Source organism: Pongo pygmaeus, chromosome 11 (assembly GCF_028885625.2).
Source record: "Pongo pygmaeus isolate AG05252 chromosome 11, NHGRI_mPonPyg2-v2.0_pri, whole genome shotgun sequence".
NCBI classification, from domain to species: domain Eukaryota; kingdom Metazoa; phylum Chordata; class Mammalia; order Primates; family Hominidae; genus Pongo; species Pongo pygmaeus.
This window is the reverse complement of record NC_072384.2, coordinates 116,456,334-116,472,887: the sequence shown is the minus strand read 5'-3', so window position 1 is coordinate 116,472,887 and position 16,554 is coordinate 116,456,334. Positions and strand designations below refer to the sequence as shown.

The following is a 16,554-nucleotide window of genomic DNA, read 5'->3' as shown; positions in this document are numbered from 1 at the left end:
TCTGCTAAGATCACTAACAGAAAAGAGGGTGCAATTCAGGCCTAGTGGGGGCCTGAGAATGCCATAACTCAGAGCTCAGAGATGAAAAGAGACCAATCTTTATTTTATCTTTGGAGGGCCTGGATCCAGTTATGTCTAAAGCTAGCATAACGTCTGAAGTTTCCAGTTACTTGAGGCAGTACATTTCTTCTTATACTTAAACTAGTTTGAGTGATGTTTTTTGTCCTTAATAATTAGAAGGTGATTAATATCCAGAGGATAAAGTTCATAAATAGCTATACAAAAAGGTGTTGGACACACAACAGGGTTAGAATCCCTTCATGGAAGGGCTGAAAGAGCCACACTTTCTTGAAGAAAAACATCTTACTGTGCTCTACACCTCTTCCAGCTCAGCTTATGTGTTTTTTTTCCTCCCTGGGAAAAATTACTTTCTCTTTTTAAAAGGGCAGAATTATTCCCGAGTATGAAGTTGCCTAGAGAGTAATCTCTACTGAATTTTGAGGAGAAGTTATAATATGTTTGTTGCTTGGAACTGAAGAATAAGCAAAGACTATGACTATTAAGGTTTTCTAGAGTATATATTTTGGGGAAGGGAGGGAACCAACAAACTGCACCCAATAAAAATAGTTTGAGGCTGGAAGCGGTGGCTCAAGCCTGTAATCCCAGCACTTTGGGAGGCCTAGGCGGGCGGATCACATGGTCAGGAGATTGAGACCATCCTGGTAACATGGTGAAACCCTGTCTCTACTAAAAATACAAAAACAATTAGCCGGGCATGGTGGCGGGCGCCTATAGTCCCAGCTACTCGGGAGGCTGAGGCAGGAGAATGGTGTGAACCCTGGAGGTGGAGCTTGCAGTGAGCCGAGATCGCGCAACTGTACTCCAGCCTGGGCGACAGAGCAAGACTCTGTCTCAAAAAAAAAAAAAAAAGGTTTGAAAATTTAGAAAGTCTTTTGCATCATGGGAAACGACAGAGTGATAGGACAGATAGAAACAGATAGATAGTGTCTGTTTCTCTTCAGGGAGGCGAAGCCAAGCAGAGAAACAGAAATAAAAATCTCACCTGACTAAATCAAACTGCCTAAAAGAGGGTTGTGTTCTTTCAGGATTAGCTCGCTCTCTCATCACAATTACCCTTTTCCTGCCTCTTAACCCAGTTCAGGGGACTATATGGGGTTAGTTCTGAAAGCAACAGACTCTAACACTGGTTAACTTAAGGCCAAAAAAGAAAAAGAAATTAGTATTGATTGACAAGTTATGGGAGTAACCCATAGAATGATGGGAATACTAAAGAGTTAGAATAATAGATCTTGTTTCGGAAATGCAAGAGCAGGAAAGCTCTAAGCATCTAAAGCCTAGAGCAATTGTAGTTGGGTCTGCTCTTCAAGATGCTACCCTTAAAATAATTCATGCCTCAACTCCAGCTGTTTTCCAACTTTGAGTCTTTGCCATTAAGAAGCAAATTATAGAAAGAGTTTGATTGGCTCATCTTGGTCACATGTCAATTTCTTGGTCACATGTCCATTTCCTGTTGAGGGTTAGGGGTGAGGGATGGAAGGTACCTTCATTGTTACAGCCAACCTATTGAATTGGGGGCATGTTCTTCAAAGGAAAACAAAACACTGTTACCAAAAGGCAGAGTGAGGGATACTACACAGGCAGAAACACCAGACTCTTTAAGGACCCTTGGCAGATTTTACTTTGGTGACATTAGTCATACCACTCCCTAATGTGACTTCTCTGGAGAGGTGAGGCATGTTGCTTCTCTCTCTTGGATCACTTGGGGTGAGTGATGATGCTTGGCTCAGAGTACTGGTTTGTTTCAGAAGCCCTATTTTTTCTTTAAGGAAGACACTACTTGTTAGTTTTTCTCTGCTAGATGTGGGCAGCTCATAAATAGACTCCTCAGAATTAAACATAACCTTCCATGCCAACACTAAATAGCTCTTTTTCTGTTTTCTTGTGTTTATTCAGCACATTTGTTAAGTGCCCACTATGTGCGTGCATTGTTCTAGATGTCGTATGGCAAGGTCTGCACTGTTCTAGGCATTGGGGATATTGCAGAGAACAAAACAAAGTCCCTGCCTCCATGAATGGACCCTACATTCTAGTTCACCATTGTATTCCCAGTTCCTGGCTTAATAAATTTTTGTAGAATGAATAACTGAATGATACCAGCTTATGCTATGTTGTCTAACTAAGCACAACTTTTTGGTGGAATGTGTTCGTGATGTGGCATTGGAGCTTAATTTTTTTTTTGAGGCAGAGTCTCATTCTGTCGCCCAGGCTGGAGTGCAGTGGTGTGATCTCAGCTCACTGCAACCTCTGCCTCCTGGGTTCAAGTGATTCTCCTGCCTCAGCCTCCCGAGTAGCTGGGATTACAAGCATGCGCCACCACTCATGGCTAATTTTTTTTTTTGTATATTTAGTAGAGACGGGGTTTCACCATGTTGGCCAGGCTGGTCTCAAACTCCTGACCTCAGGTGATTCGCCCACCTTGGCCTCTCAGAGTGCTAGGATTACAGGCATGAGCCACCATGCCCAGGCGGAGCTTCAGTGTTTTGAATTTCTAATTTTTCCTCCCTGCCTATGCCTTTTCCTCTAACTCCCAGAAGTCGTAAAAAAATTCTTAAAGAGAGGGGCCTCCAAACTCTACTAGTTGTTTTCAAACCAGACTGTAGAGTTTCCCCTGCTATGGGGAAATCTGAAAATAGGACCCAGCAGGTCTGCCTTGGAAACAAGCAGCTGATGGGTCTGTGAGTCACTGATGGCAGGGGACTGCCTACTCCCCAGACATCAGGTGCCCAGAGGGCTCTTTGTAAAAGTCAGATGCTGCTGCATGTGGTTGGCGGCGCTGGCTTCAACTCAGGCAGTAGGAACCATCTAGCGCCACTCTAAAAAAGGGGAAGCTTGCTGCTCCCCTGTGAATGATATCTGAAATAGGATTGTCAAAATGTGATCTCAGCTACCATATTTGAATATGAAACTGGAGAGTTTGGTCACATTTTGATTCCCATCAAAGTTGTAATTTATCAGCAAGGAAATAGTGAAGGCATTAAAATTCTGGGAAGAGGAATGCTAAGAAAAACACTGATCTAAAAATCCCTAAAAACCTAATAAACAGAATACTCACATCAGTTAATAAGAATGAGGTAGTATTAGTATACTAACAAGCATTGCTCTCCAAGACATATTATTAAATAGAAAAAGCTTGCAAATAGATGCATGCATGCCTTTTAGATAAACAAAACAAAACAAAACTCACTACCAATAACAGCACACACAATGATGCTACATCACAAGTACACATATGTGTTTATGTGTCCAGAAAAAGGTTTGTACCATATTGATAATAATGGTTACCTGGGGGGATGTGGAGGGTGGAGGTAGAAAGGGGATTAGGTTGTGGATAGTCAACAGAGGAAATCTGAACTGTAATATTCCAATTTTTTAGAAGACTTTCATTTAGAAGTTTTAGAACTTAAAATTAATTTAAAAAATCTTAGTAACTGTTAGAGTTGGCAAACATTTGATGTGATCCTTAGCAAGGCAGGACATTAACCTCTTGATCAAGTTTGTTAAATAGATGTAGTTCTGTGGCTTTCTATGAATATCCTGTCTGCAACAAACCACATAAAAGATGCCTGTATATTGCAGAGGTACAAATGTCATATGCAAGCCAAGTAGTGCTGAAGCAGACATTTCCCCAAACGGGCCTATATTATTTGAATTTGTTTAATAATATTGAATTCTGATATTTCTTCAGGGCTTTATAAAGGTTTTAAGACTGTCTCATTTGAGTCTCACAACTGTGTTAAATAGGGTAAGACTTGTCACCTCTATTACATAGATTAGAAAACTGAGGTTCAGAAAAATTAAGTGACATGTTTAAAAATCAAAGTTAGTAATGGAGCACGGCACCTATATTTTCCTGGAGCTGAATGCTCCAATTTCTCCATTCTCAGCAAATCCAACTCAAATAGTTACTAGTAGCTGTCCGTCCCTAGATTTCATTTTCTTGCTAGCTGAGTTCACATTTTGGGACCCTCCTTTACCCACTTTCTATTTGAACCTAGGTGGATTATCTCAAAATCCAAAATCCAATTTCAGAATATAGTCATTTTTACCAGGGGATTTTCCAGCTAGTAGGAAGTGTGCTTTGTAAAACCACACTCAGCCTCCATCCTGGCACCAGGTGCAAGTGGTAAGCGACATGGTGTGGGCATGACAACACAGTCCTGTGCTGTCTGGTGACAGCTGGTTCTCTGTCACATCCTGTTAATGTTTCATGATGGGTCCATATCCTGTCTCCCCAGCTAAGCCAGAGGCTGCAGGGACCTTCTGTTATTTTTCCTTATCCCTTAGTAGCCTTTCAATGAATATGTACTTGATAAGTCCCTTCAGCCTCACACTGTAGCTGGAACAGGACAAACCCATGTGTAGTAAGACACTTTTAAAAATAATACACCGCCCATGAGGATTGACACTTTCATAAGCTCTTGCTCTTCCTCCTCACTCTCCAAACCGGCTCCTCCCACACTCCTCTATCTCAGCCAGTGGAGATTCAGCCTCCAAGTTTATAAATCCAAAACTTGGGACTCACTTTTTTCTTTTTCTTTTCACACTCTATTTACAGTCCTTCAGCATATCCTGTTGGCTCTACCTTCAAATTCCATCCAGAGTCCAGCCGTTCCTTACCACCTCGACTGCTACCACCCACCACCCTGGTCTAAACCACTGTCATCTGTCACCTGGACCATTAGAATGGCCTCCACATACATCTCCCTTGACACTTAGGTTTTTCGCAAGACAGCAGCCATTGGATCCTATTACCATCTCAGTTAGACCATATCGTTCCCTCTACTCAAAAACCTCTGAAGATTTTCTCAGCTCATGTGGAGCAAAATCCGGAGTCCTTGCAATCAATGTCCTACAACGTCCCGTGTTCCGCTATCTCCTATAACTCTTCCCCTTCCTTGGCCCGCTTCTCTCTAGAGCCCCTAGAGTCCATATTCTCCCACAGGTACCCCATAGTTCATTCTCCCTCCTCTGGGGTTTTGCCCATATTCACTCTGCCTGAAATACTCTTCCTGGCGATATCATGGCTAGCTTGCTCACCTCCTTCAAGTTTTTCTTACATGTCACAGTCTCAGCGAGGCCTTCCCTGACCACCTCCTTTAAAAGTGCAGGCACCACTCCCCTCCACCCAACACACACACGCACACGCACACATACACGCACACGCACGCACGCACGCGCGCACGCACACACGTACGCACGCACACGCACGCGCACACGCACACGCAAGCACACACGCACGCGCGCACACACACGCAAACACACACCCCGCTCTCCCTGGCACTTCTTATTCCCTTCCCCGCCTTATTTTTCTCCATAGTACATATTGACTCCTAACATATTGAATAATACTTTGTTTGTCTGACTTCCCACTAGAACGTTTGCTCCATGAGAGTAAAGATTTGTATTTGTTTCATTCACTGCTGTATTCCCGGCTCTTAGAAAATGCCCAGCACATAACAGATGAGATGCTCCGTAAATATTTGTTGAATAAATCAGACTGGAAAAGACAAAACTTTAGATTGAACCTTGCATTTGGCGAGGGTATAGGGAAGTAGATACTTTCATATGTTGCTGGTCAGAGTGTAAATTCGGATTATTTCTTTGGGGAGCAATTTGTCAAGATCCATCAAAATTAAAAAGGCACCTGACCAATGACCCAGCAATTCAACTGCCAAACATTTATCCAATAGATATATTTTTTTAATTTAATTTTTTTTTTGAGATGGAGTCTCCCTCTGTCACCCAGGCTGGAGTGCAGTGGCGTGATCTCGGCTCACTGCAACCTCTGCCTCCCGGGTTCGAGCAATTCTCCTGCCTCAGCCTCCCGAGTAGCTGGGACTACAGGCGCCCGCCACCACGCCCGGCTAATTTTTGTATTTTTAGTAGAGACGGGGTTTCACCATGTTGGCCAGGATGGTCTCAATCTCCTGACTTCGTGATCTGCCCGCGTCGGCCTCCCAAAGTGCTGGGATTACAGGCGTGAGCCACCGCGCCCGGCCTATCCAATAGACATTCTTGCAGATGTGTTCAAATACTTTGGTTCAAGAATGTTCACTGCAGCATTAATAATGAAAGGCCGGAATCCACCCATATGTCCATCCATAGGGGTCTGAGTAAGTAACATGTGGGCATCCTTAAAACTGCTTAGCATGCAGCTGTTAAAATGAGAGGAGGATATCCACGCGCTGACAAGGGACAGTCTCCATGATACACTGAGTCAAAAAAGCCAGGTGCAGAAATGTGTGGAGTATGCCGCTGTTTGGGTCAAAGGGAGGAGGACAGGCACATATATTAACAAGTTTGTACAAGCACAAATAAATACAACTATATATAAATAGCTCTGGAAACTCACAAGTGGTTGCCTCACAAATAGGGGCTACTTAAGGACTAGGAGGTTTGAAAACAATTTTTCAAATCATTGTAAATATATTATTTAAAAAAAAAACCCTACGTCGATATGCATCAATCCATGCTCTTTTGGTAACTTTTACTCTGTGCGGAGCTGACATCAAAAACATGCCCAAAACTCTGCTTTGAAGGCGTGTGGGGGTGGGGGAGGATCTTTAATTTCCTCGCGCAGTGAAGCCAATAAAAGGTATAAATAGATTCAGCCTAACCTCGTGCTCTGTGGCTCCAGGGCTTTCCCCTCCCCACCCTCCCCCAGCCCGGCTGCCAACCTCCGGTGCCCTGGGATTTTGAGGACTGGCTGGAGTCCCTGCTTCCCCCTTAGAGGGCGGCAGCGGGGCGTCTCGGGGACGCATGCGCCCCAAATTGCGCTCGGGGAATTAAAAGAGGGGAAAAAAAGCCCCAAGAAAACTCACGCCCCAAACAAAACGCAAGTAGAGGAGGGCGCGCGGCCTGCAGCCCTCACCCGCGTCCCCGGCCGCGGCGTGATGCGCGCGGACCAGCCCGCGACGCCCGGGCTGCCGCTGTCCCCGCACCTGGACGCCGGCGCGGTGGCCGCGCCTCAGCCTCGATCGCTCGCCGCGGCGACTCGGCCCCAGGCTCCCGGCGCCGGTGGGGGCCCTCGCTCTCCATGGGGCTGAGGGACTGGCTGAGAACCGTGTGCTGCTGCTGCCGGTGCGAGTGCCTGGAGGAGCGCGCCCTGCCTGAGAAGGAGCCCCTAGTCAGGTGGGTGCGCCGCCCGGGCCGGGATCTGGGCTTACCTGGGCCGCAGCCGGGCGCCGAGAGTGTGGACACTGTGTGCTTGTGTGAGTTGGGGAGGTGGGCTTGCTGGAAGGGCACGCGGAGGCGCCATCTCAGCCCCTTGGTTCCTTATGGGATGTTTGGGTTTGTGCCTTGAGTAAGATTTTTGCCGAAAAGCACAAATCTTCGGAGACACCTGAGACCCAGCTGGATGTCTGTGCAAAGTGCCAAGAATTCGGGCGTCCTGCCTGGGCAGGGAAGTAAGGGAGAGAAGTTGATCAGAAGTTTCCATAGGGGTCTGATAAAATACAACTGTGACTGGGTATTTGTTCGGTATATTACAATGAAACGGGCGACTGTGGATTTCTGTGCCACTCAGCAAAAAAGTTGTCTATTTCTCATTCAATTTTATTACCCAACGAAGACTATTCCAGTGACTGAGTATAAGGAAATATTTTTCACATGAAAAAAATGCATGTTTCATCAAGGGGCAGCCTATTCACTAGGATGTTGATTCATTACAGGTTAAGCTATGAAGTGTGAGGAAATGTAATGCTCATTAGCAATAAGCTAAGAGGCTTTGTGAAGAGACCATAGCAGCCTAGTTTTGCTGTGATTTTAAGCAATGATTTTCTGTCTTGAGTTTGCTGAAATCGAGGCTGCACTAGGTCATAGGGTAGACATGACAGAAACAGAATATTTAAAATGGAATTAGGAAACAGTATTTCAGGTGGAATTCCAGGGTTGAATAAGCAAATACTAAAGCCAGGGTTTCTTTCTTTTGAAGTATGAAACTCACGTAATACAGCTTGCACAACTTTTTCTAAGGAATGATTTACCTTTTCTTACTCTATCAAGTCCAAACACCCCCTTGACTTTGGAGATCTTACATAACCCCTTCCTGCCTGTCCACTCTGATTTTCCAGTGCATTAAACAGTGTACACTCCTTGCTGCCGTGGGAATAATCCACTCATTCGCTCCAACCCTCCCTCAAGTGGTGACCTTTATCCTTGCTCCTCCTTCCCAAAAGCTATTTTCAAGGCCTTCTCAAGCAACCTTCTTTGATTACTTTGCCCTTATCCATCTTCCTCTTCTAGGATGTAGGACTTAGAAATTATCATCTACTGCTCGCTGTTTGGTAAGCACACATGTATATAAACATGTAACTCATGTATATTATATATATAAAGTCATACACACAATATACAGTGTTTTTGATTGCTTTTGTCAATGGCACTCCCACTTAGATTTTTAGATTATTGTATGTAGGGAGAAATGGAATAATCTATCTCTAATCTAATAGGTAGTGGGTAACTACAATCTAGAATTTTATGCTTAGGTTATACGCTGAACTTGTCAGGGCTCTTAGTAACATGAAATACAGACTTGAGCTTAGTTTCAACCTCAGAGGCTTGAGTATTTCCAGTTTTCTGTCCAGGACTGCTGTTTCAGTTAATAGTTCTGGTTGTTTTAAAATCTAGACCCTCTCCTGTCTTGGCTTCTATCCAGTGAATACAAGTCAGTGAATTTTGCATGTGATTTTAAGAAGCCCCAGGGTCAATTGGAGTGGAGTAGCATAGGGCTTGTGAATCAGGTTGCCTGGAATGAGTCTGCTCACCCAACTGGGTAACCTGGCACAAGTTATTAAAATTATTTTTGCCTCAATTTCATCATCTGTAAAATGGGGATGATAATAGTACATACTTCAAGGGTTGCCATGAGAGATAAAAGGAGATAATACATATAAAGTGCTTAGTATAGAGTGTGACACATAGTTAATACTCAATAAATTGTAGTTATTAATTATCATTGTTATTCTGAGCATGTGGGTATGAGTGGACTGGTCTCATGTGGTTTAGTGTCATTCTGGCACCATTTCCAATGATATTTGGGAAGAACAGCTTATTAATGGATACGTGGAACAGTGGCATGTGTGTATATGGGTACCTGCAGGTTCTTCCCTATACAAGGCATCTGAAGATTGGATCTGAAAACTTTTTTTTAGTTGATTTAAAAATTTTTTGAAGTATGCAATTCAGTAGTTTTTAGTATATTCACAAAGTAGAGCAACAGTCACCACTATTTTTTTTTTTTTTTTTGAGACGGAGTCTTGCTGTGTTGCCAGGCTGGAGTGCAGTGGCATGATCTCGGCTCACTGCAAGCTCCGCCTCCCGGGTTCACGCCATTCTCCTGCCTCAGCCTCCCGAGTAGCTGGGACTATAGGTGTCGGCCACCGTGCCCGGCTAATTTTTTGTATTTTTAGTAGAGACGGGGTTTCACCATGTTATCCAGGATGGTCTCGATCTCCTGACCTGGTGATCCGCCTGCCTCGGTCTCCCCAAAGTGCTGGGATTACAGGCGTGAGCCACTGCGTCCGGCCGATCATTGATCATTTGTCTGTAAAATAGTGAGTGACTTTTGATTCAAAATTTCATCGTATTAATTAAAACAAATACTTGGAGTATGTAATCACTGGTTTTCTGTGGTTGCCACCACCACTTCCCATAAAGGTGGTGGCTTTTAAAACAAGAGAAATCTGCTGGGCGCGGTGGCTCACACCTGTAATCCCAGCACTTTGGGAGGCAGAGGCAGGCGGATCACAAGGTCAGGAGATGAAGACCGTCCTGGCTAACACGGTGAAACCCCGTCTCTACTAAAAATACAAAAAATTAGCCGGGTGTGGTGGCGGGCGCCTGTAGTCCCAGCTACTCGGGAGGTTGAGGCAGGAGAATGGCGTGAACCCGGGAGGCGGAGCTTGCAGTGAGCCGAGATCGCACCACTGCACTCCGGCCTGGGCGACAGAGCGAGACTGTGCCTCAAAAAAAAAAAAAAAAAGAGAGAGAGAGAGAGAAATCTATTCTTTCACAGTTCTAGAAGCCAAAAGTCTGAAATCAAGGTTTCGGCAGTGCCACAGTCCTTCCAAAGGGTCTAGGGGAGAATCATTTTTCACTGATTCCAGCTTCTGGTCGCTCGCAGTGTTCCTTGGCTTGTGGCCTCACAGCTTCAGTCTTTGCCTCCCTTCATCTTTGATGTGTCTCTCCTCTGTGTCTCAAATCTCCCTCTCTTTTCTCTTATGAGGACACCAGTGATTGGATTTAGGGTCTGCCCTAAAACCTAGGATGATTTCATCTCAAGATCCTTGACTTAATTTAAGGTCATAATTATAGCGACTGGGGATTAGGACTTGGACATATCTTTTGGAGGGAAACTATTCAGCCCATTACAGAGTACTTTTGGAAAGATGTGTGAGCCCAAAGCATTGGTAATTATTTCACTTTTGTAGCATGGCTTTCTTCCATCAGTGATAAGAGCATGCTTTTGCCATATAAAAATCTACCTGAGGCCAGGTGCAGTGGGTCACACCTGTAATCCCAGCACTTTGGGAGGCCGCGGCAGGCAGATCACCTGAGGTCAGGAGTTCGAGACCAGGCTAGCCAACATGGCGAACCCCGTCTCTATTAAAAATAAAAAAATTAGCCGGGTGTGGTGGCAGGCACCTGTAATCCCAACTACTTGGGAGCCTGAGGCAGGAGAATCGCTTGAACATGTGATTCTCCTGAGCATGTTTGTGTTCCTGGAGGCACAGCTGCAGTCACCTTTAAGGAGAAAGACACTCAGGTCTTTTGGCACCATGGAGCCTACTGCCATGTAGGATCTAATACAGACATCAGAGGCCTGGGAGATGCTGAATCAGAACACAGGGAAGCTGGCTATGGTGTAAATGTCATGCACCGAGGGATCTTTCACAAGGGTTGCTTTGAACTTTTTCAGGGAAGTACAATTGTTACTCTCTAATTTCTATTAGCTGTTAATAACTGATAATCAAACATCCTTACTTCTGTCTGATTTTTCAACAGCAAAAGAAGACATGGAAAGAAGGAACAACGATAGCTATGATTTTATGTGTGGCTCTCTCTTAAGTCACCCAAGTGGACCATATAATGAGCTTCCAAATCTGTTTTGCTCCTTGTTCATCTCGATGCCCACCTGCAGCTTCCATTCATGATAACATACTTGATGCCCTCTGCAGGCAATGAATGGACAGACGTCACTGTTTTATTTTTCTACAGTGCCTGAATTCCTGGGAGGGAAAAGTAAAATAAAATCTCAGTTTGTTCTAGATGACTGTTTTGTGCCCACACAAAGGATCATTCTAAAAAGGAATTGATCAGGGCCTTCGGGTGTGGGCCAAATTCAAAACAAACTGAATTTTCCTGAATGGCCCACAGATACAAAGCATTTACAACAGTGCCTAGTCTGTCACAAGCACTAAGCCCAATCTATACAGGATTAGCAGCATGAGGGCAGGGAAGATGAACTTCCCCGTCAGAGATGCTTTCCTCTTCAACTCAGTCTCTGCCCCAAGCAACGTGACTCAGACTAAACCATTTCTTCTATATCTGTTAATGAAATCCCCACCATAGCCCTGTGAAGCACAGCTGATTCTTGTTGTCTGTGGTAGTTAGGTTCTGTAAAGTCACTTGAACACTGAATTAGTGAATACTGAACCATTGTTCCTAGGGGAAATACAGGGTTAGGTTCCTGTGAGCCGATGGCAGGATTAGATCCCTGTTAACCGATCAATACATAACTTTGGTTTATGTGTTTCTGCCTAAAGACACCTTATTTAATATATATTGTTGATCTATCAACATTGAACTCACGGCCAACACCCTATATCTCAGGTTGGAGTGAAGCTTATCCAACATGTATGTTAGCACTTCAGCACTACACTTTGGGAGATATTCTAAACAGTGAAATTGCCAGCTAAAAGTACAAAAATGCAAAAAAAATGCTGCTAAGTGGGGGTTGGGTGCGGTGGCTCACACCTGTAATCCCAGCACTTCAGGAGACCAAGACAGGTGGGTCACTTGAGGTCAGCAGTATGAGACCAGCCTGGCCAACGTGGTGAAACCCCATCTCTACTAAAAATACAAAAATTAGCTGGGCGTGGTGGCACATGCCTGTAATCCCAGCTACTCTGGAGGCTGAGGCAGGAGAATCACTCGAACCTGGGAGGCGGAGGTTGCAGTGAGCCAAGATTGAGACACTGCTCTCCAGCCTGGGTGACAGAGCGAGACTCCATCTCAAAATAAATAAATAAATAAATAAATAAATAAATAAATAAATAAATCAAATGTTGCTAAGTGATCACAAAAAGGACGCTTGTTTCCAGTCTGAGAGCTGAACCAAGAAGCCTGAGTGTTGCCTTTTGACCTCGGCTGGGGCTGTGCGTCTCAGGCAACTCTAAATTTTTTGCCACTCTAGGCATGTTCACGAATGGCCTCGGAAACATCACTAGTATTGATTTTGGGGTTACAGGTAAATTTTGACGAGTGGGCGAATTTGCAAATGCAGAATCTGCAAATAATGAGGATTGGCTGTAATTATGTCCACCATCCCCACTTGGCCATTGAGGAAGCTAAGACACAGAGAACTTCAGTAACTTGCTTAGAGGCACACGTGGTCGAACTGGGATTCATATGCTAGTAGATTTCAATGCCATAGAAAGAGCAGAGCCCTTCTGGTGTGCAGAGAGGTAGGGAACTAGCTGCTTATGTGGTGTGTGTTAGAAGTTGTGTTAGGGGTTTGAATCTTTCCCTGAATTGTTATAGCCCGGGATCCAGACACACTGGGCCTTTTCCTGCATCGAGGCTAGGGAAACCAGGTGCCAGTGGGAAAGAAGGGTGGGGGTAAGGGAGGGCTCACAACATGTAAAAGGGAATCACCACCAACTCTAGAAGTATAATAATCTTTTACATTTGTAGAGTTTTTCATTTTACAGTGTGGACTCACATGACCTTGGAGCTGACCAAATCGTCTTCTCCCCGTTGGAAGAGCTTTTAGAAAGTGTTGACGAGTACGTTTATGTCAGTGAGATTTCTCAGACCGGGGCCCAGATGGCCTGACTTTTTTCCCACCATATACTATTGGGTTTTCCGGAGCCAAGTCTCTAAGCAGATTGGGAAGATTGGCACACCTCATCTGTGGCTTCCTGCAGAAACCTGCAGTTTGCAAAGCCGGTAGCTCCGGGGCCAGACAATGATTCACAGGAAGTGCCAGCAGGGGCACAAAGGGTTTTTACTGAAGGAAAGTGCCCTGGCTGGAAGATTCCCATTGCAAGGCTGGCACTTTTGCCTTTTTGAAAGACAGAGGAGTGATAGGGGAGGGCCAGAGGTGCATGAGTGGTGTCCCAGGGACTGGGCTTTAGGCCCAACGAGTAGGAGGGAAGCTCTTTATAAGAAGTCAGCTGTCCAAAATTCAAAAGGATGACTTTTAAAGGTTTTCTTCCCCGGAAAGCCACAGCATCCCTCTTCTCTTTTTGTGACTTGCATTAGTCAGTCTTAGTGCCATTGGAAGTTCCCCGAGAAGATGAAGTTTCTTTCTCCTACACATCATGTGAGAGTTTCCTGGAACTTTTTATTCTCTAGAATCTTGAAGTGATCTTATCACTACACCACCTATGTTTAAAAAGTAAACTCTGCTTAAATGATGGGTAAAATAGTTTATTCTGTTAGCAACTGAAGTCATTTTAGTCTGGTTAATAAATCTTTGTTTTGTGACAGTTATATACCATGCACTCTATTCTTTTGTGCCCTTTTAGGAAATAATTTTGGTGACATAGTGTGCAACTAAAGAACCCCTGAACTGTTTGACACTGTCCTGAATTGGCTCTTACTTAGGTTTTTTTTTTGTTTGTTTACAAAAATCTTTTAAAAACTTGTGTTCCAATGTGTGATATTACAAACAAAAAACCATACACAAATATGTTCAGTAGAAAGAATAACCATAGGCTGGGCACTGTTGGCTCACGCCTGTAATCCCAGCACTTTGGGAGGTCGAGGCAGGTGCATCACTTCAGGTCAGGAGTTCGAGACCAGCCTGGCCAACATGGTGAAACCCTGTGTCTACTCAAAATACAAAAAAATTAGCTTGGTGTGGTGGCGGCACTTATAATCCCAGCTACTCTGGAGGCTGAGGAAGAAGAATCACTTGAAGCTGGGAGGCAGAGGCTGCAGTGAGCCAAGACTGTGCCACTGCACTCCTGCCTGGGTGACAGAGCTAGACCCTGTCTCAAAAAAAAAAAAAAAAAAAGAATAACTAGAAAGTGAATACTCTTGGAACCACCTCCCATGGCAAGAGATAGCTATTGCCAGCCCCTTCTCTCCTCCTTGATCATATCTAGACTTCTAGCTTTTAGCTTTCCCACCTATGTGTGCACCTTAAAGATGTACTTTTGTTTTGCCTGCCTTTAAACTTTGCATAAACGGGATCAAACTGTGTGTTCTCATAGAACTCACTTTGTTGGTGGAGCTTTGTGAGATTCCTCATGTTGTTGTGTGTAGCCTTGTTCATGGTTCTTATTGCTTTAGACTGTATTCCATTTTGTTCCCCTATTCTACTCTTGGTGGACTTTTGGGTGGTTTCCAGTTTTGGGCTATTAAGTATGGTTTAAAGTCAGCATATAAGGTGAAATTAATTCTTCATCCCTCAGTCATACTGGCTTCCCCCTGGCTCCTCAAATATACCACCCACACCCCTGCCTCAGGGCCTTTGCGCTTTCTGCCTGCCCTGCCTTGAAGACTCTTTCTCTAATTTTCTGTGTGGATAACTGCTTCACTTTATTTAGATCTCTGCTCAAAGTCATTTTATCAGAACATTCTTCCCTGACCATTCTCTTAAAACAGTGCCCCACCCCTCACTGTGTCCCTTACTCACTATGTATTTCTTTACAGTTCTGAATGTCACATGGCGTAAACATATGTGCTTATCATCTGCTTCCTCCCACAAGACTGTAAGGCCAATTTTCATAAATTTAAACAGCTAAAAAAAATGTTAGGAGCTTGTCTGTGAGCTTGAAGACACGGAGTCATAGTCATCTCTACAGTTTAGAGCCCTGTGAACTTGGGAAACAAGAGTGCATTGGTTCAGCAAATATTTATTGAGCATTTACTATGTGCCAGGCACGGGTTTTTTTTTTGTTTTTTGTTTTTTGTTTTTTTGAGGCAGAGTCTAACTCTGTCGTTTAGGCTGGAGTGCATTGGCATTATCTCTGCTCACTGCAACCTCCGCCTCCCGGGTTCAAGTGATTCTCATGTCAGGCACTGTTTTAAGTACTTGAGATACATCACTGAGCAAAGTAGATACAGATCCCTGTCCTCATGGCTTTTGTTCTAGTGGTAGTGGTGGTAGTGTTGGGGAGCCCAATAAACAGTAAACATAATAAGTAAACTAGGACATAAATAAGTGTGTAGGAAACAAAAGTAGAACAAGGGAGGGAGCATGTTTGCAATTTTAAATAGGTTGGTCAGGGCAGGCCTTGTTGAGGAGGTGGTGTTTAAACAAAGACTTGAAGGAGAGGGAGGAGAGAGGATGTGGCTGTCAGGAGAAAAACATTCTAGGCAGATGGAGATCAGCCAGTGCAAGGGCCCTGAGGTCAGAGTGTGACTTGACTAATGGATTCAGGGAACTGAAGACGGAAGGGTTGTTGGACTGTCACTGCAGGCCTGGGGACCACTGCAGGACTTCGGCTTATCCTCTAGGCCAAATGAGTTAGCCACTGGCAGGTTTTGAGCTGAAGGATGACATGATCAGATTTACATATTAAAAGGATCACTTTGGCTGTTGTGTTAAGAATAGAAAGAAATAGCTGGGTAAAAGAGACAACTGTAGAAAATTCTTGTGCAAAACATAAGACGCCTTCGCTCAGGGTGTAGTGGTAGAGGTGGATATTTTTTGAATGTGGAGCCAATAGGATTTTCTGATGGATAGGATATAGGGGATGAGGGAGTGGGGGATGCCGTCAAGGGTCTTGGCCTGAGCAATGGGAAGGGTGGTGTTGCCATCATCTGAGTGGGGAGCCTGTGGATGGGTTTAGCGGGAAGATCGGGTGCTTGGTCGGGACCACACTGAGCTTGTGTTGTCTGTGAGACATCCCAGCGAAGACGGGAAATTTGAAATTTGGGAGAGAGTACTGAGCTGGGGATTCCAATTCAGGAATCTTCCTCATGTAGATGATGTTTAAAGGCATGGCACTAGATGAAGTGACCAGGTATGAATGAAAGCAGAGGAGACACCACGGACTGGGTCTTCTTCCTGAGCCCTCGTGTTTCCTCAGCTGGATGACATAACAATGCTTGCTTCACAGGGTGCCTGTCAGGACCGTCTTCAAGCCTTGAAAGCAGGTCACAGATGTGTGAAGCAGCATCATACGGCGCTCTGCCTCAGCGTGAGAATAGAAAGCCCAAATGGTAGGAGCACATCAGAGTGGGATGCCAGGAAAGGGGTGCCCAGGGCTTTTCTTCCTTCACACTGAGGCAGGTCAC

General features: G+C 44.6%; 1 protein-coding gene across 3 annotated transcripts in view; it reads left to right on the top strand.

Moving 5' to 3' along the window:
* Positions 1-6,714: 6,714 nt before the first annotated feature.
* Positions 6,715-16,554, top strand: part of MREG (melanoregulin) — a 70,482-nt gene continuing 60,642 nt past the window's right edge. For all 3 annotated transcript variants that reach the window (XR_008501092.2, XR_010122878.1, XM_054478270.2), the window contains exon 1: positions 6,715-7,212. Coding sequence is in view for 1 of the 3 variants with exons in the window: in XM_054478270.2 (XP_054334245.1) it covers positions 7,118-7,212 (95 nt within the window). In the remaining 2 variants the exon portion in view is untranslated. The remainder of the gene's footprint in view (positions 7,213-16,554) is intronic.